Source organism: Heloderma suspectum, chromosome 2 (assembly GCF_057233095.1).
Source record: "Heloderma suspectum isolate Gila_16-S chromosome 2, 16-S_ref, whole genome shotgun sequence".
NCBI lineage: Eukaryota > Metazoa > Chordata > Lepidosauria > Squamata > Helodermatidae > Heloderma > Heloderma suspectum.
Window position 1 is genome coordinate 371,506,004 of NC_139459.1, and position 24,944 is coordinate 371,530,947.

The window sequence follows — 24,944 nt, forward strand, 5'->3', positions numbered from 1 at the left end:
CCCTAGCTGAGTAGCAGTGCCCAGTAGTGCTGTGCCAAATTCAGACGTGTAGGGTCCCTTCGTGACAGTCACAGCCACACCCCTTCTCAGTTTGTACAACCTTGTAAGATATACAGCCTTCAACTGGGATCCAAAAACAGTGCAGCTGAGAGTAAGGCAGGGGCATTTCAACTGGCCGTCCGAGAAAAAATGCAGGGGTGTTAATCTTTTTCACCCACTCATTCACTCACACACACACACACAAACATTTTAGGTTTTCAAAATATGCTACTCTACGGAAGCTTCACCCTCTCAACTCCACCCTCACAGGCAGATCCCTTCTCGTTTAAACAGCCCCCTTGCGCACTCCCTTAGCGCCCCAACATTACCCATTAGCCTTCCCTAAACTCCTTCATTATATCTCTCCCATCCTGCAGCAGAAACATCCACACACCCAGCTGGATTGAAACACACACACACACCCTACCTTCTTTCTCCTCTCCCCACAACTTATTTTTTCCTGTTTCCCTTCCCTGCACTAGGGTTTGTTTGCCCAGCTACATGCCAACATTGTACCAAAAAGTGTAGCTGACAGAGCAGGTTGCTCTTGGCAATTCCGCTTACTGAAGAAATTAATGTTCAAGAGTTAACACTGCAATCCAATGCGTCTTTATGTCAAATTAAATGTATAGAGATCTTGGGAAGGCAGCTAAGGCTGCAGTCTTACACGCACTTACCTGGGAGAAAGCCCACTTGGCAACTGAACATAGTGGGGCTGACTTCTGAGTGAACATGCACAGGATTGCGTGATAAGTCTTAAAAAACTGGCACAAACCAGCCACCTGCCCTGCCCCATACGTAAATAATGGTGGCAGCCCCCGCCCCTCTCCTGCTGCTGCCGTGGCCAGCAGCAGCAGCAGCCATGAACGCGTGGCCGGTGTTGCAGGAGACGAGGGCAGCGCCGGGCACGCAGGCACAGAGCAGGGATGCCTGTGCTCCCTCTGCTCCCTCCTCCTTCCCTAGCAGACTGCGACTCAGCTGGGGGCTGGCTGCAAAAAAAGTGCCGGAGCGACGCCCCAGCACAACCCGCCACTACTACACCGCTGGTAGAGCCCCTGCTTTGAATGTGGAAGATCCCAGGTTCGAACCCTGGTGTCTCCAGGTAGAGCTAGGAAAGAATCCTGCCCCAAACCCTGGAGAGACACTGCCAGTCAGTGTCAACAATACTGCGCTAGATGGACCCATAGCCTGACTCAGTCCAAGGAAGCTTCCGATGTTCCTGTATAACCCCAAGTTGGAAGAACAGTTGCAACATAATATAACGAAAGGCTCCTGCATGAGCCCAAAGAAAGCAGGCGGCTGCAAGGGAGGTTGGTCTGCGGTCTCTCTGCATGATCGGCTGTTCTGACCATCCCTTCTTCCCAGGACCAGCCCTAGAGGGTGGTGTTGGGTAGTGGCCAGGGCTCCAAGACCAGCAGATGGCCCACCGCCCACTAACAGTGCTAGCACTCTCATTTTGTAATAACCAAGAAGATCTGCTGCACCCTAAGAGAATTCTCCTTTTGCATGTCCTCCTCTTCCAGGATTGGGAGCGGGGGCCCTGAGGATGCTGTGCCAGAGAAGCCCACACAGTTCTGGAACCAGCCAGCACTCCTTCCTTCCTTCAGGGGTTCCCAACCTTTTTGGGTCAGTGGGTACACTTGGACTTCTGATAGAGTGTCTCACAAAATGGCCACCATGGGAGGCCTTGCCCATTCATAAAATGGCTGCCAAGGTGGACATGGCTGGTCACAAAACACTCCTTTCCCCGAAGGCTAACTGATGAAGCTAAAGGAAAAGTAACTTGCCCAAGAACCTAAGTTCAAGGAAAAGGTGGGTCTCTGAGATCCAAAAAACAAAGACATGCTTTTGAACACAAAAAATATGGTGCTGAATGTACTTCGTAATGAAGGCTGCATTCTTACACATGTTTAACAGAGAGAAGTCCCACAACTCCCAGCATTCCCCAGGCAGCCATGGCTGCTTGGGGAATGCTGGGAGTTGTAGTAATAATCTTTGTCTAAACATGCAGAGGCTCGTGCCGTAAGCACATCAAAATTTAGAGTAATCCAGATTTCTGTGCCACCTAGGCTGTACAATGCTACCTGTATGAATTATGCAAATCAAGTTTCCTATTCTGCATAATTTAGTCTGTTTTTTATAGGTATGGAGAAGTCAGACAGTTGTGAAGGAAGTTCCATCTTCTGTTAAAAACTGGGCACATTGTTCAGTCACAGACACAGTCAAAGACACAGCATCTTCTGTGTCCAAGACACAGACACAGCATCTTCTGATACTTTACCAGCCACTGCTCAGATACTTTAAAGTCTTTTGGACTAGAAACTTGCCTTTACACTAAACAAATAAAAATGAAGCAGAGATTCTTGGGAGCTTGGAACGAACATCCACTCCGCTAAAAGTTCAGAACTAAAATATTGAATTAAAATGGGCTTGATTTATAGATTTGGCAAAGAGGCTGGTTTTTCTCTGAAGTTTCAATTCAGATAAGAGACCCTCAAAGGAACGCCTCTTCAGTTCTACATAAGAAGCAGCAGAGGGGATGCAGCTTCTGCAATAGGTCCACTCGGATGTCTTTCGGCATCAGTGTGCCAGGGCTGGGCCATAGGCTACAGTCAGAGGTGAGCTAGGAGCCACAAACCAGAAGCCACTGGACATTCCGGTAGCTGGGACTGGGGGGGCGAAGCAGGGTCAAAGAGCAAGTCAGAAATCAGGACCAAGGATACAGGAAGACATGTCGTTTAAGCAAGACTCAGCTGGAACAGGAAGCTCTTTTATACTCCTTCCTGTCCGGGACCATCCAATGGGCAGCCTGGGTGGGCGGAGCCAGTCAGGTACCACCTGCCATTTGGTGTTTTGCCACATGGGGGAGCTGCACATAGATCTAGAAGCTTCTGACACAATTAGTATAAGAAGTATGGAAAGAGTACTTCAAAACAGCATCCTTCGGCACCATTCCTTGGACTTCTAGAATGTCAAACACAAAGACACACACATATTCATTTCAAATGGGCTTGTGCCGTTTCCATGCTCCGAATGAAGCCTGCGAAAATAATGGCTTCTAGAAACCTGATGAAAAGAAAACCGTCTAGGAAGCACTAACTATTGACTTCTCCATGGGAAGGCGAAAGACAGTAGATAATTTGTCAAATGTTCATTTAGGGCAGAAGTGCTTAGCCATCTAGCGACTTCCTCCCACGTGGGTTTTCTGGTGACTCATCAGATTGGAGCTCTGGCTGAAGCTTTTCCCACACACTGAGCATTCGTATGGCTTCTCTCCAGTGTGGACCCTTTGATGAGTAGTAAGATCGGAGCTCTGCCGAAAGCTCTTCCCGCAGTTCAGGCATGGGTTCTTTCATGGGCTAGGAGGGTAGAGCTCCCCCGGAAGTTTTGGCCACAGATTGAGCATTTATATGGTTTCTCCCCGGTGTGAATTATCTGATGCCTGCTGAGGTTTGACCGAGTACCAAATGCTTTTCCACAGATGGGACACTTGTGGGGTTTCTCTCCGCTGTGGATTCTCATGTGTGCATTGAGGCGTGAGCTTACGCTGAAGCTTTTCCCACATATAGGACACTGGAAAGGTTTCTCTCCTGTGTGGATTCGCTGGTGTTTCCTAAAGCACAAGCTCACTCTGAAGGTTTTCCCACACTCAGAACACTCATAGGGCCTTTCACCAGTGTGAATTCTCTGGTGACTATTAAGGTACGAGCTCTGACTGAAGCTCTTCCCACATTCTGAACATTTGTACGGTTTTTCTCCTGTGTGGGTTCTATAATGCGTAATGAGCTTCAATGTTTCACCAAACCTTATCCCACAGACAGAACACTGGTACGGTTTCTCACCGGTGTGCCTACTCTGGTGAATAAAAAGGTCCAAACTTCGACGGAAGCTTTTGCCGCATTCTAAACATTTGTAGGGTTTCTGTCCTGTGTGGATTCTTTCATGGGCGATAAGACTTGCTCTCACGCTGAAGCTTCTCCCACAATAGGAGCATTTGTATGGCTTCTCCCCCGTGTGGGTTCTTTTGTGAGCACTGAGGCTCAATTTGACACGGAAGGCTTTCCCACAATCCAGGCACACGTATGGCTTCTCCCCGGAGTGGATCCTCTGATGAAGGGTAAGGAATGAGCTCACCCGGAAAGTCTTCCCACATTCGGAGCACTTAAATGGTTTGTCTCCAGTGTGGATTCTCTGGTGGTCATTAAGGCGTGACTTCTTACTAAAGCTCTTCCCGCAGTCTGAGCACTTGTACGTTTTGTCTCGTGTGTGAGCTCTACAGTGTTCCAGAAGATGAGATATCTCAGTGAACATTTTGCCACAGTCCGAACAAGTATGTGGGTTCTCTCCTGTGTGCGTCCTTCGATGTCTTTTAAACTCTGCACTCTGACAGAACATTTCTCTGGACTGTGTGTTTTTCTTATTTTTGTTTCTGGGGGCTGTGTCTTCATTTATGTCCTCTGCAAGGATGGGAAAGCTTCCTTGGTGTCTTTCTGAGGTTTCTTCCCCCTGAAAACTTTGGGGAACATCCTGGACTTCTCTTCCAAACAATATCCTATGTGGTCCCATTTCCTCAGGCCTTGGGGGCTGATACTTCTCCTCCTTCTCACTCAACCACACATCTTTTGCTGGGAAAAAGAAAAAAATCATGACACTGGAGAGTCAAAGAAGGAATAATATAAACACATAGAACTGCAACAAAATGTTGTAGTGTGAAGGGTTCCCTGTTGAAGATTCCCGCCACTCCATTCCCCCTCCCCCAGTTTTCCATTCCCCACCCCAATAGGCAGTCAGTTTTCAATGGCCACTGAGCATGCTCAGTCCTCACTGAGCTTGTGGGGTGGTGGTGTTCCCCCCACCTTAGGGTTTTTTTCCCCCAAAGGATTTTTTTTTCTATTTGTACAGGCCTCAGGGTTCCCCCAAGTCTACCTCTTGTGCCTGGGTAGTTCCACTTGGGCTACATATGCCTCGGCACTCACTTCTGAACATTGGAAATAGAGGGCATGATACTGGAGAGAACTGATTTCTCATTTTGGGTTTGAGCGGTTAATAAAGGTAAAGAAATAAGACAGATCAAACAAGACACATATTCCTGTGTTGTGGCCGAGACTTCATGGAAAAGGTGGTATCTGAGGAGGGATTTGGAGGAGGTGAGCAAGGTGGCATCACACAGGTATTCTAGGAGGCAGGTCCAAGCAGCAAGGAAGAAAGAGCAAAGTCTTTGGAGGGAGCAAATGATTGGGCAGTGCAATGTGCTGGAGCTTGAAGAGATATTATTTAGATAGAGTCATCTTTGTGTCTGGCAGTTTACAGATTACAAGAGGACAGATGTCTGCCCTGAGGAGCTTACAAACACAGGGTAAAATCCAACATAAGCCCTACTTAGAGTAGACCAACTGAAATGTATGAGATTTAAGCTAGTTATGATTAACTCATGTCCCATTCATTTCAATGCATCTACTCTAAGTAGGGCTTATGTTGGATTTTACCCTAAAGTAAGACATGAGGGAGAGAAGTGGAGGGTTCGGGGATCAACCAAGTGGCTATTTCAGATGCATGTTGAGCCCAGGTTTATCACCACTCCGCAGCCACCTAGAAATCTACAGAAGCAGGACGGTAGCATCGCATCTTTGTTGGGATACAGACGATAAGACCACGTCCCCATGTAGTTACAGGCCCCGTGGCATACGCTTTTAAGTAGGCCCCGTGCTTCCTTCAACTCCTTCCTCAAACCCTCCTTTTCTCTAATGCCTTTAGCCCAGCCCCGTAGTCACCATATCCTACTGCAACCACCTTCCCCAACCCACTGCCCTCGAGATCTGTTGGACTACAAATCCCATCAGCCCCAGCCAGTACAACCCCTCCCCCACCTCAAACCCAGTGCCCTCCAGATGTATTGGGCTTACAACTCCCATCACTCACAGCCGGCATGGCCAATGGCTGTGCTGGCTTGGGGAGGATGGGAGCTGTGGTCCAGCATGCCTGGAGGCCGCCGGGTTGGGGAAGGCCGCCCTACTGTAAGTGAGCTGAAACCTGTGCAGCTGAAGTCAGGGCCAGTCTCACCATTAGGAAGAGTGAGACGGCTGCCTTAGGCAGGTGATTTGGGCTGTCCTTAGAGGGCAACGAATGGTTATGTAATTTATTATCCTTGTTATTTTTACCGACAGGGAGAGAGGTGCTGGTGGAATATGCTGCCTCAGATGCCAAAATAACTCGACTGGCTGTGGCACCACGCACCTTGATTGTGGCAGGGGTGGGCCGCATTGGCTGCCCCAGACAGAAATGATCGGCCCTCACTGAAATGAAACGTGTATCTTCCCCTCTTTGTTGCCTCCCCCTGGGTAGAATTTTAGATTGGAAGATCATTGGGGCTGAATCCTCTCTTTTTGTTTTTACCCTATAAGTACATAAGAACATAAGTCGAGCCCTGCTGGATCAGACCACGGGTCCATCTAGTCCAGCAGTCTGTTCACACAGTGGCCAACCAGCAACCCACAAGCAGGGCATGAGCGCAACACCACCCTCCCACCCATGTTCCCCAGCAACTGGTGTACACAGGCTCACTGCCTCTGGTACTGGAGGTAGCACATAGCCATCAAGACTAGTAGCCACAGATAGCCTTCTCCTCCAGGAATTTGTCCAACCCCCTTTTAAAGCCATCCAAATTGGTGGCCATCACTACATCCTGTGGTAGTGAATTCCATAGTTTGACTCTGCGCTGTGTGAAGACGTCCTTCCTTTTATCTGTCCTGAATCTCCCACCAATCAGCTTCATGCGACGACCCCTTTGGGTTCTAGTATTATGAGGGAGAAAAATGTCTCCCTACCCACATTCTCCACACCATGCATAATTTTGTACATCTCTATCGTGTCTCCCCTTAGTCCCTTTTTTCCAAGCTAAACAATCCCAGCTGTTGTAATCTTCCCTCATAGGGGAGATGCCCCAGCCCCTTGATTATTTTAGTTGCCCTTTTCTGCTGGCCCTACCATTTGGTAGAGTGAGGCAGTCACCGCAGGCAGCAGATGCATGGTGGCATGACAACCCCCCCCCCCGCCCCGGCCATTTCCCACCACGGGGGGACAGAACTGGCAGAGATCCAGGCAGCCTGCCCTGGTCCCCCCTAAGCTCAGATGTAGTGGAGGGGGCTGTCCCATCACCAGTGTTAGATTCGACTGCTCATCTAGTCAGCTTCTGTAGGGGGAATGGTGGCGGTGTGTGAGTGCCGCCATCTTGTCCTTCGCCTCAGGCAGCAAAATGTCTTCGGCTGGCCCTATCTATAAAGCACCATGCACATTGATGGTGCGAGACACCTAAATAACAAATAAAAGTAAATAATACAATGACCTGGTTCACATGTAATGACAACCCAGAGTACGGATTGAATATGGGTTGTCGCTGAATTGTGGTGGTGGTTGAATTGTGGGTTGTCATGCTGTGCAAACCCTGCACTATGGTTTAACTATGGGTTGTTAACCACAATCAACCTATAGTTCAACCGTAGTGCAGGGTTTGCACATAACAGCAACCCACGAATCAATAGCAACCCATAATTCAACAACCCGTACTCAACCCATACTCATTGCATATGATCCAGGCCAATCATAAAGCTCAGGGCCAGTGGCGTGGAACCTTTCAGCCAGAGGGCCAAATTCTATTTTGGAGTAGCTCTCAGGGGGCCATTTTCTAGTGGTAGGCTGGACCGAAGGCAAAAGGGCCGGCGTTTCAAGTGGGGTTTGCAACCACTGAATAATCAGGCAGGAGTCAGAAGCATGTTTTGTTCATTTAGGGGGCAATCCTATGCATGTTTAGAGAGAGAAAAGTCCTCCAACTCCCAGCATGTTTTGTTCATTTAGGGCACAATGCTATGCTTGTTTAGACAGAGAAAAGTCCTCCAGCTCCCAGCATTCCCCAGCCAGCTTGGCTGGCTGGGGAATGCTGGGAATTGGAGGACTTTCCTCTGTCTAAACATGCAAAGGATTGCGCCCTAAATGAACAAAACATGCTTCTAACTCCTCACTCTCTTGTGTCCCTCCTGTTCTTTCTACTGTTAACGTTGAGTCATTTCCTGGTAGCTCTTCCCTCGAGCCGAACCTCTGTGTCACCGAATTACTCTCCCTGCCTGCTACCCCAACTCTGCTCCGTAGTTTTATATATATATATTGATCCACCTGGGGCCAAAAATACCAGCACATTGTAGCTTAAAAGCTCTTATAACCAGTATAAGTCTTAGGAGAAGCATGTCAACCTTTTAAAAGGGGTGGTGGACTTCACCAACTCTGGGAAATCACCAAACGGTTGGTGGTCAGGGGAGGGGCCAGAGGGAGCAGGAAGGGCGATCTGGCAAACTCCAGAGGGCCGGATTGCGGCCCCCAGCGGGCCAGATTTGGCCCGTGTGCCTGACGTTTAACACCCCTGGCACAACTCCTTAGTCCTCATCCCCTACAGAAAAACCAAGTCTAAGGCTGCAGCCCTGTCTATGCTCACCGGAGCGTAAGTCGCACTGAACTCAGTGGAGCTTCCTTCTGAGAAGACATGGATAGGCTGGCGCTGTAAAGATTTTGCTCACCTTTCTCCCTTGCTGGCCCTGCCTCTTCCCTTTCCTCCCTTCTCACTGTCTTCTCTGCAGTCAGAAAGAGTGTAAGCTCCTTGAGGCAGAGGCCTATATTATGTCCCTGTAGTGCTAAATGACACCTATTATTATTGTTGTGGTTGTTTGTTTATTGGCATCTGCATGGCCCCCATGCTGGCTGGGAATGGTTGGAGTTGCAGTCCATCATGTCTGGAGGGCACCAGGTCGGGGAAGGCCAATCTACAGACCGTTCATGTTTCTTGGGGCAAATCGCGGCTCTGCTGGATGACCCGTTTGACCGTGGCACCAATATTATGATATACAAGAACCGGTGCAGGGCAGGTCCTATGCTCTCAAGGGCCCAGTCAAAATCTCAACTGAGTCATGAACTCACTGGGCGGTCTTAGGCAAATCCCTATTCTCCCTGCTCCAAGCCGGGATCTGTAGTAGCAGTTCAGTAATACAGGCCTACATTGCAAGGCTGCTGTTCAGGATGACTAAGATTATATATATAAAGCACTTTGAAGCACTAGACCAGAGGAGCAAGGATCAGGCCCAAGGATCACATCTGGCCTGCCTGGGGTCTCAATCCATCCCTCCGTGGTTCCCCAAATGACCATGCCCTCTGACCCTGGCCTCCCCCCCCCCCAAACCATTTGGTGGTTTCCTGTCTTTTGTGCAGTTTTTTACCCTTTGTAAAAGGGGTTGAAATGTCTCCCCTAAAGCGTTTTTACCAGCTGTAAGGGCTTCAAGCCAAAGTATGCTGGTATTTTAGCCCTCTCTCCCTACAGCCCCACCCACCACTGACATGCAGCATCGGAGAGATTCTCTGAAATGGAATTCAGCCCTGGGGCTGAAAGAGTTTCAACACCGCTCTGAAGAAAAATGTGAAAAACAAGGATTACATATGGGACAAGTGGGAGGGTGCTGTGGCACTCCTGTCCTGCTTGTGGGCTTCCCGAGGGCATCTGGTCAGCTGCTGTGTGAACAGAATACTGGACTGGATGGCCCCTCGGTCTGGCCCAGCAGGGCTGTTCCTATGTTCTTATGTCCTTAGTGTGGCAAAGTGGAGTGCTCCCGTTCAGGATTCCAGTCATTCCCCCCTGCCTCCCCACAACAGTCAGCATTCTGTGCCCACTCAGCATGCTCAATCCTCTCCCTGGGGATGATGGGAGTTATAATCCAACACATCTGTACCGCACTGAGGTGGGAAAGGCTGTTTTGGAGGAATTGGCAATATTGCAAGGACGCTCACAAATGATCTTACATGGGGTTTGGGAGGAGATGGTCTCTTAGGTATGTAGCAGCAGACCCAAGAGAACTCCAGCCTCCTGTATGTATGTATGTATGTATGTATGTATTTCTATACCGCCCAATAGCAGAAGCTCTCTGGGAGGTTCACAAAAATTAAAATTTCCAACAGTGATCGCTCAGAGGCTTCCAGGAAGCACACGATTAGGGCAAGAAGGCAGTGCAATCCTTTCTCGTTCTCCCAGTGTATGTAGAGGTATACAGCCTCAGAAGATGGAGGTTCCGTTCTTCACTCTGGGGGCTAATAGTCACTGACCAATGGCCCTCCTGGCTGGGGATTATGGGAGTTGCAGTCCAACACATCTGGAGGGTGCCTGGAAGAGGAAGGCTGAAGTGCCTAATCTATGATTATAGAAGAGGATGTATGGGTGTCTGTCTGTCTGTCACCACCACTGTGAAACCTAGATACATAAAACTTGGCATGCATACTAAGAGGACCCTAGGGGTGGGCACCTGAGGAGTATTTTGCTTCTGAAAGGCATGAATGAATTTTAATTAATTTAAAAGCCAGTGTGGTATAGTTGCTAAAGTGTTGGACTGGGAGTCGGGAGATCTGGGTTCTAGTCCCCACTTGGCCATGGATGACTGGGTGACTTTGGGCCAGTCACAGACTCTCAGCCCAAGCTACCTCACAGGGTTGTTGTTGTGAAGATAAAATGGAGAGGAGGAGGATTATGTACCCCGCCTTGGGTTCCTTAAGGAGGAAAAAAGGCGGGATATAAATGTAATAAAATACATACATAAATGTGTCCATGTGGTTGAAGCTTGTGGTAACATCTTCAGCCACTAGGTGGCAGATGACCCTAACCAGCACACGGCTTTGCAGATATGGTTGACGCCAGACAGGGGAGATTAGTAGACTGAGGGACAGAGATATAGGCCTGCGCTCTCCCCCTGCCATGGGGCAGCTCCCCTTGGAGGAATGGTGAGGGCAGACCTCTCCTTCAGAGGGCTTTAGGGGTCCATCATGGCAGGAACTGGCCTATGGTGTGACAGCAGCTATGCGTACACTCAGACAGGGCTCTGACAGCTGCATACGTTTGCTTGAAGGCTTTACTGTATCAAACTATGGGCTATTCCAACCCATGCAAAGCCGCCAGGTCTGTTCGCTATATAACTGCTTTTCCTCCCGGGAGCCTCCAAGAAGGGCCTCAAAGCAACAGCCCTTCCCGCTTGTTGGGCCCCAGCCTCTGGTATTCAGACAGAAGCTGGCTCAAAATGGGTAGGGCAGAACCCAAGTAGTGTCTTGGGTTGTGGAAGTGACAGTGCGACAAACAAAAAGGGGTTGGGTGGGTTGCATTTGGAGTTGGGAGAAATGCATTCAAGTCCCATATTTGCCACGGACCCATTGTGTGGCCTTGGGTGCGCTGGTCTCTTAGCTTCAGTCTTACCCATCTGAGAAATGCAGAATAATAGTACCCACCCTCCCAGACATGATAGAGGTGTACAAAATTAGGCATGGTGTGGGGAAAGTGGACAGGGAGACATTTTTCTCCCTTTCTCATAATCCTAGAACTCAAAGGGGTCACCCCACGAAGCTGATTGGTGGGAGATTCAAGACAGATAAACGGAAGTTCTTCTTCACACAGTGCAGAGTTAAACTGTGAAACTCACTGCCACAAGACGTAGTGATGGCCACCAATTTTGGGTAGCTTTAGAAGGGGGATAGACAAATTCCTGGAGGAGAAGGCGATCAATGGCTACTAGTCCTGATGGCCATGTGCTACCCCCAGTACCAGAGGCAGCATGCCTATGTACACCAGTTGCTGGGGAACATGGGTGGGAGGGTGCTGTTGCACTTATGTCCTGCTTGTGGGTTTCACAGGGGCAGCTGGTCGGCCACTGTGTGAACAGAATGCTCGACTAGATGGACCCTTGCCTTGGTCTGATCCAGCAGGGCTCTTCTTATGTTCTTAATAAAGACAGTAGAATACTGTCTTTATTAAGAACATAATACTGTCACGCTGTCTGGACCACGTCCACTGTTGCTGTGCAGGCATAATGATCATATTCACCATAACACTATCATTGTGTACCCAGTTCAGCCATATCAACGTATCAACGGCCTTCTAAAGGGACAGCATGGTGTGGCACGGTCTCCCTGAATGTGGTGCCATCCCAGGTGCTTTGGACTACAACTCCCATCAGGCCCAGCCAACCTGGGCAATGATCAGGGAGGATGGAAGTTACAGTGCAAAGCCAATGAAGGCCACTAGATTGGGGGAGCTTGGTGTAGTGCCCAGCGGTGTAGCAGGGGCAAACAGGGACGCGGGCCCAACACTTTTGTAATTAGCAGGGTCAGTTATGTCATCTGCCCCCCCCCGCCCCCCTCAGAATTCCCTGTTCCCTCTGAACTTTGCTGCAATCATCACAGTAGCAGGAGGAAAGGATTTTCTCCAGCAACAATAAATTGTTCGTTGTTGTAATGCGCAATATTTTGTGGTGACTTGATTTCAAATGGGCAATGGAGGCTGCAGTGATGGAACACAGGGCAAAAGGCGACCTCTCGAGAGTGCTGGTAATACGGTATGGTGCGCGCCAGCACAAATCGTATGGCCTCTGGAGTGGGTGCTCTCACAGTGGTGTGACAAGTTGCACACACAATGGGAAGCGAGAGGAGCATCTTGAGACTGCAATCCTATACACACTTACCTGGGAGTAAGCCCTACTGAACGCAGTGGGTCTTACTTCCTCGTAAACGTGCATATGATTGTATGGTAAGAGACCTTCACAGCATGCGTCAATGTTCCTGCGACCTTAGTTCTGTTTCTTACACTCCCTGCTCAATGTGGCCACGAGCGCACCTGTCCGGTTGACACGTGTCCCATATGCCAGAGACAGGCAACTGGGTGCCTTCCAAATGTTTTGGGTTACATTTCCCATAATCCAAAACTATTGGTCATGTTGGCTGGGGCTGATGGGAGTTGTCATCAAACACATCTGGAAGGCACCAGGTTGCCAACCTCTGCCTTAGGTCATGGTGCAAATGTGAACTTAGGCGCAGTACCAGGGCAGCTAGGACAGGGGTGGTCGTAGTCGAAGCACAGGATGTTGTGAGCAGTGAGAAGAGAGAACAGCTGACCAGTCATGCCTCCTCCTCCTCCTCCTGTCTCTGTATGGGCGTAGAATTGTTGCTTAGATCTATGCTGCACGGAAGAAGCTGCACTGCACTTCCAATGCACACATCTCTCCGATATCTGTATTAGGGGTTTGGATGTCCAAAGTAGCCAGGCTGATCTTGGAAGCTAAGCAGGGTCAGCCCTGGTTAGTACTTGGATGGGAGACTGCCTGAGAATCAGGCTTCCTGCACTGAGCAGGGGGTTGGACTCGATGGTCTTGTAGGCCCCTTCCAACGCTATGGTTCTATGATTCAGACTCATGAATATCCACTTGCCTTAGTACTGAAATACATTAGCACCTCTGGGAGTGTGTGTGTGTTTGTGTGTGTGTGTGTGTGCGTGCGTGCGTGCGTGCGCGTGTGCAGAAGAGGTTAGGGCTGAAAATCTTTTCAAAACCAACTATGCCTTTAATTGCAGATCAAACCTACGGGGAGCTGCCTAGTACTGAATGAAGTTGTTTGTCCATCAAGCCCAGTATTTCTGTCGCAACTGAAAGGAGCTTTCCAGAGTCTTAGGCAGAGACCCTTTCCCACCCTGGATACCTAAGATCGATTTCTAACAAGGAATTGAACCTGGGACCTCCTGAATGTAAAGCATATGCTCTATAGCCCTCTGGCGAGCAACGTTTAAAACCCAGGAAGGGGGGCACACACATACTTTTTTCTGTCAATGGCTGCATTCCTTTCTCTCTCTCTCTGACACCCTTTCTCTCTCATTTTCTCTGACACCCCTTCTCTCTCTCCCTGACACTTTCTCATTCTCTGTCTGATACCCTTTCTCTCTCATTCTCTCTCTGACACCGCTTGTCTCTGATACCTTCTCTCACTTTCACTGACACCTCTTCTCGGTCACACCCTTTCTCTCTCTCTCTGTCTCCGTCACCCCTTTTCTCTCTCTCTCTGTCTCTCTGACATTCCTCCCCCCCCCTCTCTCATACACACCTTCTCTCTCCTTTTCTTTCTTTCTCTCCATCTCAGTTGGCTGCCAGGGGAGGACGGGATCACTCTTGCCAGATGGTTGAACTGATTGTTAGCAGAGGGCTTTGAAAATTAGGGCAAAAGACCCATGAAATTAGTCGGAGGGACGCAGGTTGCCAACCTTTAGTTTAATAGATCCATTGCATTTTAAAAAATTAAATAGCAACCACAAGGAGGCTTCAAGCATCTGACTGAGAAGACAGTGCCAGGAGGGAGGTGAGGGGAGTTAACTTTTTCTTGCATTATTTCCCTGAATGTAAATTCCATCCCCACCCCCTGCAGCTGCTATTTACCCCACAAGACAAAACAAAGAGGCCACTCTCCACCCTGTGACTAAAATTTTTTTGAAAAACCGCAGGATCATACATCTCCCACTATTTGGTCCTAAATTGGAAGAGGACGCTGTTTTGTAGGCGTCACAGATAGGCCAGCATTGTATGTCTTGCAAGAAATTCGATGAAATGCAAAGCTCTGAATGCGCTTTTAATACAGACAATTCCCAACTTCCCTACCCACCAAAGCAAAACTAACTCTGGGTTTCCTTTTTGCCCTTGAACCATGGGCCATGGAAGCTGACCAGTCCGAGCTGAAAATAAAGTATTTTAAAGCTGAATCTTTTACAGTACTGATGGGGCTTGTTCATTTGTGGATATCTGGTGTTTCACTGTAAATAGGGGGAAATATTCTTTATTGCAGATTCCCAAACTCATGAAAAAGCAATTTTTTTTAAAAAAAAGAGGGCCTCTCCATCTAATAATGAGTGGTAGGGCTTGCTTTAGTGAACATTTCCCTTTCCTTCCATATGTTCAGAAAGTCACCTACAGTGATGTTTAGTAACATCCAAATCTCGCACAAGAATTGACAATGCACCATACCAAGATGTCTGCAGAGCAAGGAGCTCTAGCTGACTCGAGCAAGTGAACATAACTGCACAGTACAAGGCAAGGCACAAAAAGTCTCAAACCCAGAGTCACTAGCCAACCTGATCACACACATACCCCATCCCACAAGCAATTGATCTCGCAGGCCCTCCATCAACATTAAAGAAACTGTATTGGGGGAAATGCAACACTTAGGATCTATCTCAAGTGAGGACAGCTTATAATTACGGATGTACAGACTGTGTAAAATCCATTCCGTCTGTGTTTCACAGATTGTCAGGCACCTTTTGTTCCGTCATCTGCCCATTGATGGAATCAGATTTTTTAAATTTCTGAATTTGCACAAATCAGCAGTTGTGCAAATGCACATTTGCGCAAATTCACACGTGCAGAAATGCGCAAATACTCCCAAAATGCACACTGTCATGCTTAGCCTATAGGGGAAAAGTTCATTTTTGGCTGGGTTTTTTAAAATTTTGCATATTTTTCTATGGCAAGATTTGCGCAAAATTCGGGGAAGTTAGAAAAATGGTCCACAAGTCTGTGGAACCCACCTAACAGGGGGAAAGCCAGTCCACTGCAGAATCCACAGGTCAGATTCATGAAAATCTAAACCCATATGGTTCTGTTGTAGATTTCTCTGACATCCCCACTTACAATGTCTCAAACATACATCTCCCCCCTCACATACTTGCCAATGCTCCTGGCACTGAAGGACATACAATCAGCCACAAGCCATCTACTGAAAGTTGAATTTATTGTGAGAAATAAGTGCTAATTATTTGATCCCGAACTTCCACCGCACGAGGATCTTGCTCTGCAACTCCATCGGTTTCCAGGTATGGAGGCACGGGGACCTCGGTGTCCACCCCTTGTCCGCCATTGATGATAGGCAACTGACGCCGCAGAGCCATGTTGTGCAACATGGCACAAACCACAAACACCTTGGCCACCTTCTCTGGGCGGAGCATTAGCCGCCCCCCGGTAGAGTGGAGGCACCGGAACCTCATCTTGAGCTGCCCAAAGGCCCTCTCCACCACCATCCGTGTTGTCTCATGTGTGGTGTTGTAACGCGCCACGGATTCCGGGCCTTCATCAGGATGTGGCGTCATGAGGAAAGGACGCAAGGGGTAGCCACAGTCACCTGTGGAGAAGAGGATGGATTGTGAGCATGAAAGGCACACTGGCAGGGCTGTCTCGCAGGGAACCAAATTCTGTTGTGGCCCTCCCCGCTGTCTCAGAATGGGTACCCCCAGCCCACCTCCAAAACACTCACCCAAGAGCCATCCCTTCCCTTCGGGCCATGACTCCAGGAGCCTCTGCAGTTGGGACAGCTGGAATATCCGAGCATCATGGACACTCCCGGGGAACTTGGCCAGCACGTGGGTGAAGCAACCCGACGCATCGCAGGTGGCCTGCACATTCAGGCTATGGAAGTTATGGCAATTGCGGTAGAGCGCCGGCATGTCTGCAGGGGCTATAATGGGCACGTGGGTGCAGTCCACAATGCCAATGACGTTCGGGAAGCCGGCAATGTCGAAGAATGCTTCCCGGGTGCGGCGAAGTTCCGAGTCGGTTGTGGGGAAGGTGATGTGCTCGTGCACGTGGCGGAGCATGGCCTCCAAGAACGCATCTAGGCAGCGGCTGACGGAGGACTGGGACACCCGGAGGTTATCACCCGTCATCCGCTGGAAGGAGCCAGTCCCGAGGACCTGCAGGGCTATCAGGACCTTCTGTAAGGTAGGGATGTGCCTGCGGCTTGCAGAGGCCCCGTCCAGGTATGGTGCCAGCAGCGTGCACAGGTCCTGGATGGCCTGGCGGTCCAGCCGGAAGCGGGTCAGGCATTCCTCGTCGGACACCTGTAGCTCGTGGGTGCGCATCCGGATGAGGCGGGTCCGTCGAGGTGGCCTCCTGCTGTGGATCTCGAGGTTGGCGGCATAGACAAGGTCCAAGAGGCCCTCATCGTCAGAGCTGCCCTCCTCTGGGTAGAGGGGAAGGGGGCCACCTGCCCGCTGTTCCACCTGCCCAATGGTCCCTGTAGGATCAAGGAAGGGGAGGGGGGAGAGATCCCGATTACACTTGGAGCTAGGGAGCTGATTAGGATCTCATTTGCATATCTATAATGATATCTATATATAGAAAGATAAATCCTCATCTTTGGGGCCCCTGTATATGAGACTCTTGAACTGGCCAGCTGAGACTTTTTCCACAATTTACTGAAGCTGCCTCCAACATTCCTGCACTCTCTCTTGTTCCCTGTTCTGAAAGATCTCGAAGGACAGACATTCCCTCCTCTTCCCTAAACAGTTCATCCACCATTAAATGACAGCACCCCCTCACGGAGCTACCTGGCAAGAGCTATCAGAAGGTTTTGAAACCAGGCCAACGACTGCATGCAGCTCTAGAGCTCTAGGTTGCCCACCCCTGGTCTATCCAGTTCAGGACTCTCTGCTCTGACTGGCAGCAGCTCTCCAGGGGCTCAAGCAGAGAAAGATCTTCCTAAGACCCTTTTAACCTGGAGAAGTCAGAAGTATGTGCAAGATTTGGCAGAAGTCCACCGTAATGTGTCGACACGCTGTTTAGTGATGAAGAGCAACTGACCCATTTCCACAGAACTATGGCACTTCGAATAAATTATTAGATGCAGCATGCCACCAAAGTTTTCGCTGAGTCCAAAATCTCACACTTCAGATACGAGATGTACACTTTGTACTGGTCCATCTAGCCTGACTGACAGCATCACAATCAGAAGCAGGTCTTTCCCAGCCTTGTTACCCCAAATCCATTTAATCCAAGGATGCAGCTTAATACATGCCAAGGATGCCCTTCGACACCAAACGACAGTTCCTTTCTTGCTCTGGGTAACAGCCGGGAAGTAACTGCAGATTTTAAGTTCTAAAAAACTTGAAGTCAGAGGGATAAGAATATCATCGCATTCCCCCTGCCCCAAATCTCTCCAATTTTGTTTCTTTTTAATGGTGAAACACTGGCCTGCAGTGAGTAAAATACTTTGGCAGCCTCCAAGCTATGTTTCCAGAACTGGATTTCACATAAGCAGCAAAATGATGCAACCGCTTCCAGTGAGTGACAAAGAAGAACAAAGGCATTTTGCCCTGGCTAGCACAGGATGCAGCAGCATTCAGCCCCTTGACTAACAGCTCGAGCGAAGGAGCAGTGCATGTGTCCTGCTTGTGGATGCCACAAAGTTGGAAGGTACCGCAGACACTTTGGAGGATGACATTTCGAGAAAAAGCTAGAGAGATGCAACTGTAGGGGAAGTGTAGAACTGAACATCACAGCTTTGCAATAGGCTCCCAAACTCTCAATTTGTGCATACAAGGGCTAAAAGGAACACCGCCCAGATCGCAGGCACCCTAAATCTAAGGAGAAAAAGGAAATTCACCCCAAGAACCAACAACGGTTCAACAAAATGATGAAGTGATAGATAACAAAGTAAATCAAGTCCTTACCCAAATTGCTGGCCTCGTCCTCATCGGCCTCTTGCTTGGCTTCCCTGAACAGGGGCTTCGGCACAGCGTCCGACGGAGGCTGCTCAACCTCGGCTTCAGGGGATTCTGCGTTATCCATCTCAAACAACCCCAGCACCTGAAAAGAGCACCGAAGATCCTGTTCGGGTGAAATATTTCAGGGCTGGGAAAACCAGGCACTCTGTGAAGTCCAAGTTCCACCTGTTCTCGGGGATGGGAAATCCTGTGTCCCTCCAGATGTTGCTGGACTCCAACTACCATCAGCCCCAGCCAGCATGGCCATTGGTCAGGGATGATGGGAGCTGGAGTACAATGGTATCTGCAGGTTCCCTCACCCCTGCTCTAATATTCCCCCCCCCTTCCAGAACACAATTTACAGCTAGCAGGGTCAGAATATGTGCATTTGTTCCATTCTTTAAAAATCCCACCCTTCCTCCATTCAACTCAACAACAACCCTGTGAAGCAGGTTAGGCCAGGAGATGGTGACTGACCCAGGGACAACCGGCAAATTAAACCCTAGGTCTCCCCCGTCCTAGTGCAACACTCTGCTGCTATTCTGCATTGGCTCACACAGGACCCTTAATTGGGGAAAAGGCAATAAAGCTCAGCATATAGGGCTTTTCTACATGAGGCATTTATTATATACTTGTCATTCCCTACTAACAGTTGTTTATGGGTTCTTTAGATGACGTTGTGACCCTCCAGTTTCGCTCCTGTGTCTAACATCAATTTTTTTTTGAGCAGGGAAAATGCAACATTTAATTGTGAAAGCGAAAGAAAGCACAAATTCCTCTTCTGTATTTGTGCTATTCTGCCATACCACAGTGCCACCTAGAGGTTATGTAGTGGAAAAGCAGGAAAGGACATGCTATTTATGTAGGGTTCACATCTGAATTCTGCTACGAAACTGAAAGTAGAATCAGCGGATTAACAGCCAATTAGCAGCCTCGTGCAGAGAAGCCTATAGTTGCCAAGTTTAGCCTGGAAAAGATTAAGGGGAGACATGAGAGCTGTCTTCAGGTATCTGAAGGGCTGTCAGTCATGCAGATAATGGAGCAGGCTTGGTGTCTGTTGCTCAGGGCTAGAATGCAGCAGGGGAAATTGCAGGGAAGCAGATTTCTCATACACAGAATTTTTGCAGGAGGTCCAGATGTCGTCATTATCTTCCACTCACAACCCTCCCATGTTTTCCCACCATTTCTTTCACCATTTTTCTTTCCAGAGAAAATCCACTAAGGAAGAAAAGACACAATTGCTGCACAATGCCTTCCACTTGGGAGCACTAGAAGCCCTGTCTGAAAGCCGCCCCTCCGCAGCCCCCATATCTCCAGGAGCACCTGCCAAAGGAAGTGAGGCGGGTGGCTACGAGGAAGAGGGCCTTTTCTGCTGTGGCACCCCAGCTGTGGAATGAGCTTCCCAGAGAGGCTCACCTGGTGCCTACGTTGTGCTCATTTTGGCGCCAGGGGAAGACCTTTTTATCCTGCCAGGCATTTTAGTTTTCCAGTTTGTTTTTATCTGCTATTGCAAAAAATTATCTGCAAATTTTTTTTATATTTTTGTACTGCTGCTAGCTTCTGTTTGGTTATTTTATACTATAGTTTTAAACTTTGAATCTTTTATATTGTATTTTATGTCTGCATTTTTTTGTTTTGTATTTGTTTAAAAATGTAATAAATACATAAATAAATGAATGAATATATTCAGTCAGGGTCTGCCCGGTGAGCTGTTCCTGAACATCATCAGCAAAGAGTGGCTGGGGGGTAGACATTGGGTTACATCGAGGAGGACCGTGGCTATTCTACAGTCACACTGAGCACATGCAGAGTTTGGGATGGAACCTGGAATTTAGCAGTCAAGGACTCTCAGCTTTGAATGAAAAAGGACAGCAAAAGCAAAGCGGCAGCACATACACATTTCTAGTCCTCAAGGACTACACATTTCTGAAGGGATAAGGGCAATGCCTTTTGAAGTTACAGAAGCCAGAGGAGATGGCAGAGATGAGCAGGATGTTCATGAATCACCTTCCAACTCTTTGCCTCTTCACGACTAGCATACGTAGCTGTCCTTATTTTTTCCAGAAATTGCACAGCATGCAGAATTTTAAAATTACCTCGGCACAGATTTTAAATAAATACATTAGAGATGCACACATACTCAATACATACAAAGCAACCATGCAGAGCTCAATACACTTAGGGGGCAATCGTATGACCGCTAGACAGTGTCTAGACAGTCATAGGATTCTTCAGTTTCTGGGAACCGAGCTCAGTTCTCAGAACCCTCACTCCCCTCCCCTGCGGCCTTGTCGGCAGTGCAGTTCGCCCCCGTCTCCACGCTCGTAAGAGCAGCGCGGAGCAGGCAAAGGGGGCGTCCCCGGGGGTGGGGAGGAGACCGCAGAAACATTGTTACGATGCTTCCTATGCGTCATCCGGCCTCCCCGCTCCGATGCACCCCAGCTAGACAGCCAGTCTGTCCAGCCGCAAATGCAGGGCGGCTGGACCCTGGAGGAGAGGATCGCCTCCATGCTCCACCCGCCTTGCGTTGGACAGTCGGCCAAGTTTGGAGGCGGCCAATTATCCCCATAGGATTGCGCCCTTAAGGTGCAATCCTATGCATGTCTAGACGGAAGAAAGGCCTACAAAAAGGCTGGCTGAGGCATGCTGGGAGCTGTAGGCCTTTGTTCTGCCTAAACATGCATAGGATTGCACCCTTACAGTGCAATCCTATACAACTTTACTCAGAGGTAAGTCCCACAGAGTTCAATAGGTCTAGCTCCCAGGTATGTGAGTTTAGGATTCCAGCCTTAACACCTGTACTATTTGCAGGCAACCGTCAGTTGCTGCATTAATCTCAAAGAAACAACAGAAGCTAGGCTCAAAAGAGGGGATGAAACAAGGTAAGTGGTTTATTGTTGCATTGCACCAGGCTAAGTTTTTGATACAACAAATAATTCTTGGTTAAGCACTGGAGAGTCTCAGATTGTTCTGGTGCTGCCATGACAACTGTCTGGTGTCACACCCGTATGTGATGTTTTGGCAAGTTGCGGCCCTCCAGATATTCAGGGCTATCACTCCAGCATAGTCAATGGTGTGGGATTATGGGAGTTCGTCAGACCACTGGTCCATCTAGCCCAATATTGTCAACACTGACTGGCAGCGGCTCTCCAGGGTTTCAGGCAGGATTCCTTTCTAGCTGCCTGGAGATGCTGGGGATCAAACTTGGGACGTTCTGCATGCAAAGCAGCTGCTTTTACGAGTTACAGCCAAAACATCTGGAGGCCACAACTTGGCCACAACTTGCCCACCACAGTCTTATGCGGTATTAAACCCTATTCACCAGGGTTAGGCAACCTGCTGCTCTCTGGATGATTTGGACTACAGCACCCATATGCCCCAACCAGCAGGGCCAATGATCAGGAATTATGGGACTTGTATCCAAAACATCTCAAGGGCACTAGGTTGCTTGACCCTTCCATACACACTTACCTGGAAGTAAGTCCCATTAAATATAAAGGGACATACTTGGGAGTAGAAATGGACAGGACTGTGCCGTTGTGGTCTTACAGGGCTCTAGGGCTTTGTAGTTTGGGGCAGGTGAGGGCAGGGGGAGATAACTGACAGAGGGGACATGATAGAAGTTTATAAAACAATGCGTGCTGTGGGGAAAATGGACAGGGAGACGCTTTTCTCCGTCTGTTGTAATACTCGATGTCACCCTGTGAGGTTGTCCAGCAGTCAGTTCAGAACTGACCAAACAGAGTAACTTCTTCACATAACGCATGCCAAATGGATGGTATTTGCAGCCACGAGGATGCAACGGTAGCCACTGGCATTAGAATGCCCCCCTTTAATTTATCAGCCACGATCAGTGATGTAGTGGTGAATTTCAAAGTGGAGGCGTTCCTCATGCCAGTCCGTGTAGCCACGCCCCCGACAGTCCCAAAACTGCAGGCAGCTGTGTTGATCCATATCAGCAGATGAGTTCTAGCCCTTTTCACCTCCACCAGGTCTTTTGCAAAGCGAATGGGTCTTCAGTGCCCGTTCAAGACCAAGCCACCCCCAAATCCTTTGCATTACATCAGGGGACAAGACCTTGTTCCTGGGGAAATCCATTCCCTCCCCCGCCTACTGTGAGGACTGCAGCTAAGCTCAGAGGGAACAAGGAAAGTGGAGGAGGGTGGGGTGGCAGCTGACGTCATGGACCCTGCTCATCAAGAAGTCCCGACGCTTCGACCCTGCGAGCCCCAGTCCCACTACAACACTGCTCATGATGGCAATATCAAATCGCCAGGTTCAGAGGCAGTGTACCTCCAAACGGCAGTGGCTCAAGAGCAGCGGCAGGGAGGGGGTGCAGCTGCCACTTGTGCTGACCTGTTTTCGGAAGGCGCTTGGGCAAGACACCCTCAAATGGGCCCCCTCCCTCAGCGAGTCCACCTTCTCAGTGCCATCATCACCGGCTGCTCTTTCTCCTCATGGCTCCCACTTGCTGGCTTGGCAGGCAGGCAGCCAGGGCGCAAGGAGGCTGTGGCGTCTGCTCCTTCCCTCCTTCCCACCACCATTGCCTGGACCGGAGCGAGAGGCAGGGGAAGAAGCAGGCTGCCGTGGTGAAGAGGAGGAGGAGCAACTCCAGGGAGCGCTTGTCAGTGGGCCCCTGCTGGACTGTGGGCCCTCGGCAGGTGCCCGGTCATCCCTACTCTTGACGCCGGCCCCGGCTGTGGCTTTCGTGTCTTGTTTGTGGGAGCATCTAGTCTGCCACTGTAGTAAACAGGACCCTGGCTTTGCTGGGCCTCCACTGTGATCCAGCAGAGCTTTGATGAGCTGGCTCCTTCTGCAATGTCTCCGGCTCCCCTCCCCCACATTATCCGCATGAAATCTTATTATCATCATCACCGTGAGCACCCCATTCCCATACCTGCTGTTCCCTCCTCTCGGCCTCTCTCTGCATCTGCAGGAAATCCTCGGCCAGAGAAGCGGCCTGAGAACAGCTCTCCGGCTCGTGCTCTCTCACCCAGCTCTGGATGTCCGGTGGCAGGATGGCCAGGAACTGCTCCAGGATGAGCAGCTCCAGGATCTGCTCCTTGGTGTGCCTCTCGGGCTTCAGCCACCGGTGGCAAAGGTACCAGAGCTGGCTGCACACCTCGCGGGGCCCCTCGGCCTCCTGGTAGCGGAACTGCCGGAAGCGCTGGCGCTTCATCTCCATGCTGGCCGAGTCGTCCCCCACAACTTCTTCCTTGACTTTCACCATCCCGGACTCGCCAATCTCCCCGGAGTCCAGGATGTTGTGGACCTCTGGGCCTTCCCCGCTGAGGTTCGGCAGGCGCCGGGCGACTCGGCCGCCCCTCGACCACTGGCGGGTGACTGCTGGTCCCTCGGCAGAGGGGGAAAGGGCCTGCCGGTCTTCCCACTCAGCGGGCCGCGTCGCCGGTGGGTTCCTCCACCCTGAGCGAGGGGATCGAGCCGCGTTAAGGAGCTCCTTGTGTTGAGCCGCTCTGCCCCGGGGCAGCCTTTCTTCTTTTTCTCGAGGGCCGCGAGAGGCCTCTCCTTTCCCCCTCCAACCTTCCTCTGGGTCAGGGTTGTCGAGTTCCTCTTCCTCCTCCTCCATTTTCGTTCCCCGCCGGGCCATCTGCTCCAGCGAGCTCTGGAACTGGAGACCTGATCCACGTTTTGCCGCCATTTTGAGACAGCCTCAAAAGACCACCAGCCTTCTTTCTCTCTCTGCAAATGTGGGAGGTTCAGGGGAGGGGGAAGCTTCAGGCCTCTGACTGTCGGACTGTGCTTAAGCCCAGAGAAAAGGCTGTAGTAAGGTCAGAAGGGGTGTCTTTGCCTCAGAAGCGCGCAGAGAATCTCCGGACAAAGGAAATCGGTTGTTGATGACGGGGCCTTCTACCTGAACAACGAAAAAGAATGGAAGACAGAAATTCAACAGGGGTATCCTCCTCAGTTAAAGCAGCCAAGGGCTGATGTAATTAAGGAGGAAGAAAACCCAAATGTATATACAGAGGGGCGTGGAAAAGCCAGCATGGTACTTACAACATGTGAGTACAGGCTAGGGATGGGAGAAACCCCTGCGCCCGCCCTGTGGGCTGGACCCCCGCTGCTTACCCGCCCCTGTTTGGTGTGCTGGGTGAGCCGTCGGACATTCTCCCCCCCCAAACAGCACATGGCTCCACTTCTTCCCGCAAGCCACCATTTTGCGTAGAAATAATGGGTAAACAACTTACATAAATCGCAATTTCCACAAAATGGCGGCCATAAATAGTGCCATTTACACCTGTAATTTTGCATAAATGGCGCTATTTACAGCCATCTTTTTGCGGAAATCGCGATTTACGTAAGTAGCTTAGCCACGAATTCTATACAAAATGGCACTCGCGGGTAAGTGGGGATCCCTGCACTTGCCAGACTAGGTGCGCACCGAGTCAGTCAAGAGCAGGGATCTACGAACTGGCATTTAGGGGGCCAAGCTGGCGAGAAATCGCTGAGCTCGAGCTCCAACTGGATATCCTCCATCATCCCTAGTACAGGCCCACAAGTTACTAGCCTGCAAAACATTTTCATTAGC

At 49.8% G+C, this 24,944-nt stretch overlaps 1 protein-coding gene across 1 annotated transcript in view; it reads right to left on the reverse strand.

The window, feature by feature from the left end:
* Positions 1-3,217: 3,217 nt before the first annotated feature.
* Positions 3,218-24,944, reverse strand: part of LOC146356081 (uncharacterized) — a 28,660-nt gene continuing 6,933 nt past the window's right edge. The window contains exons 2-7 of the mRNA XM_084830012.1: positions 23,295-24,269; positions 18,365-18,500; positions 16,171-16,929; positions 15,664-16,038; positions 3,440-4,664; positions 3,218-3,377 (exon numbers count right to left, since the gene is read on the reverse strand). Of these exons, the coding sequence (XP_084686138.1) occupies positions 3,218-3,377; positions 3,440-4,664; positions 15,664-16,038; positions 16,171-16,929; positions 18,365-18,500; positions 23,295-24,056 (3,417 nt within the window). The 5' untranslated portion in view covers positions 24,057-24,269. The remainder of the gene's footprint in view (positions 3,378-3,439; positions 4,665-15,663; positions 16,039-16,170; positions 16,930-18,364; positions 18,501-23,294; positions 24,270-24,944) is intronic.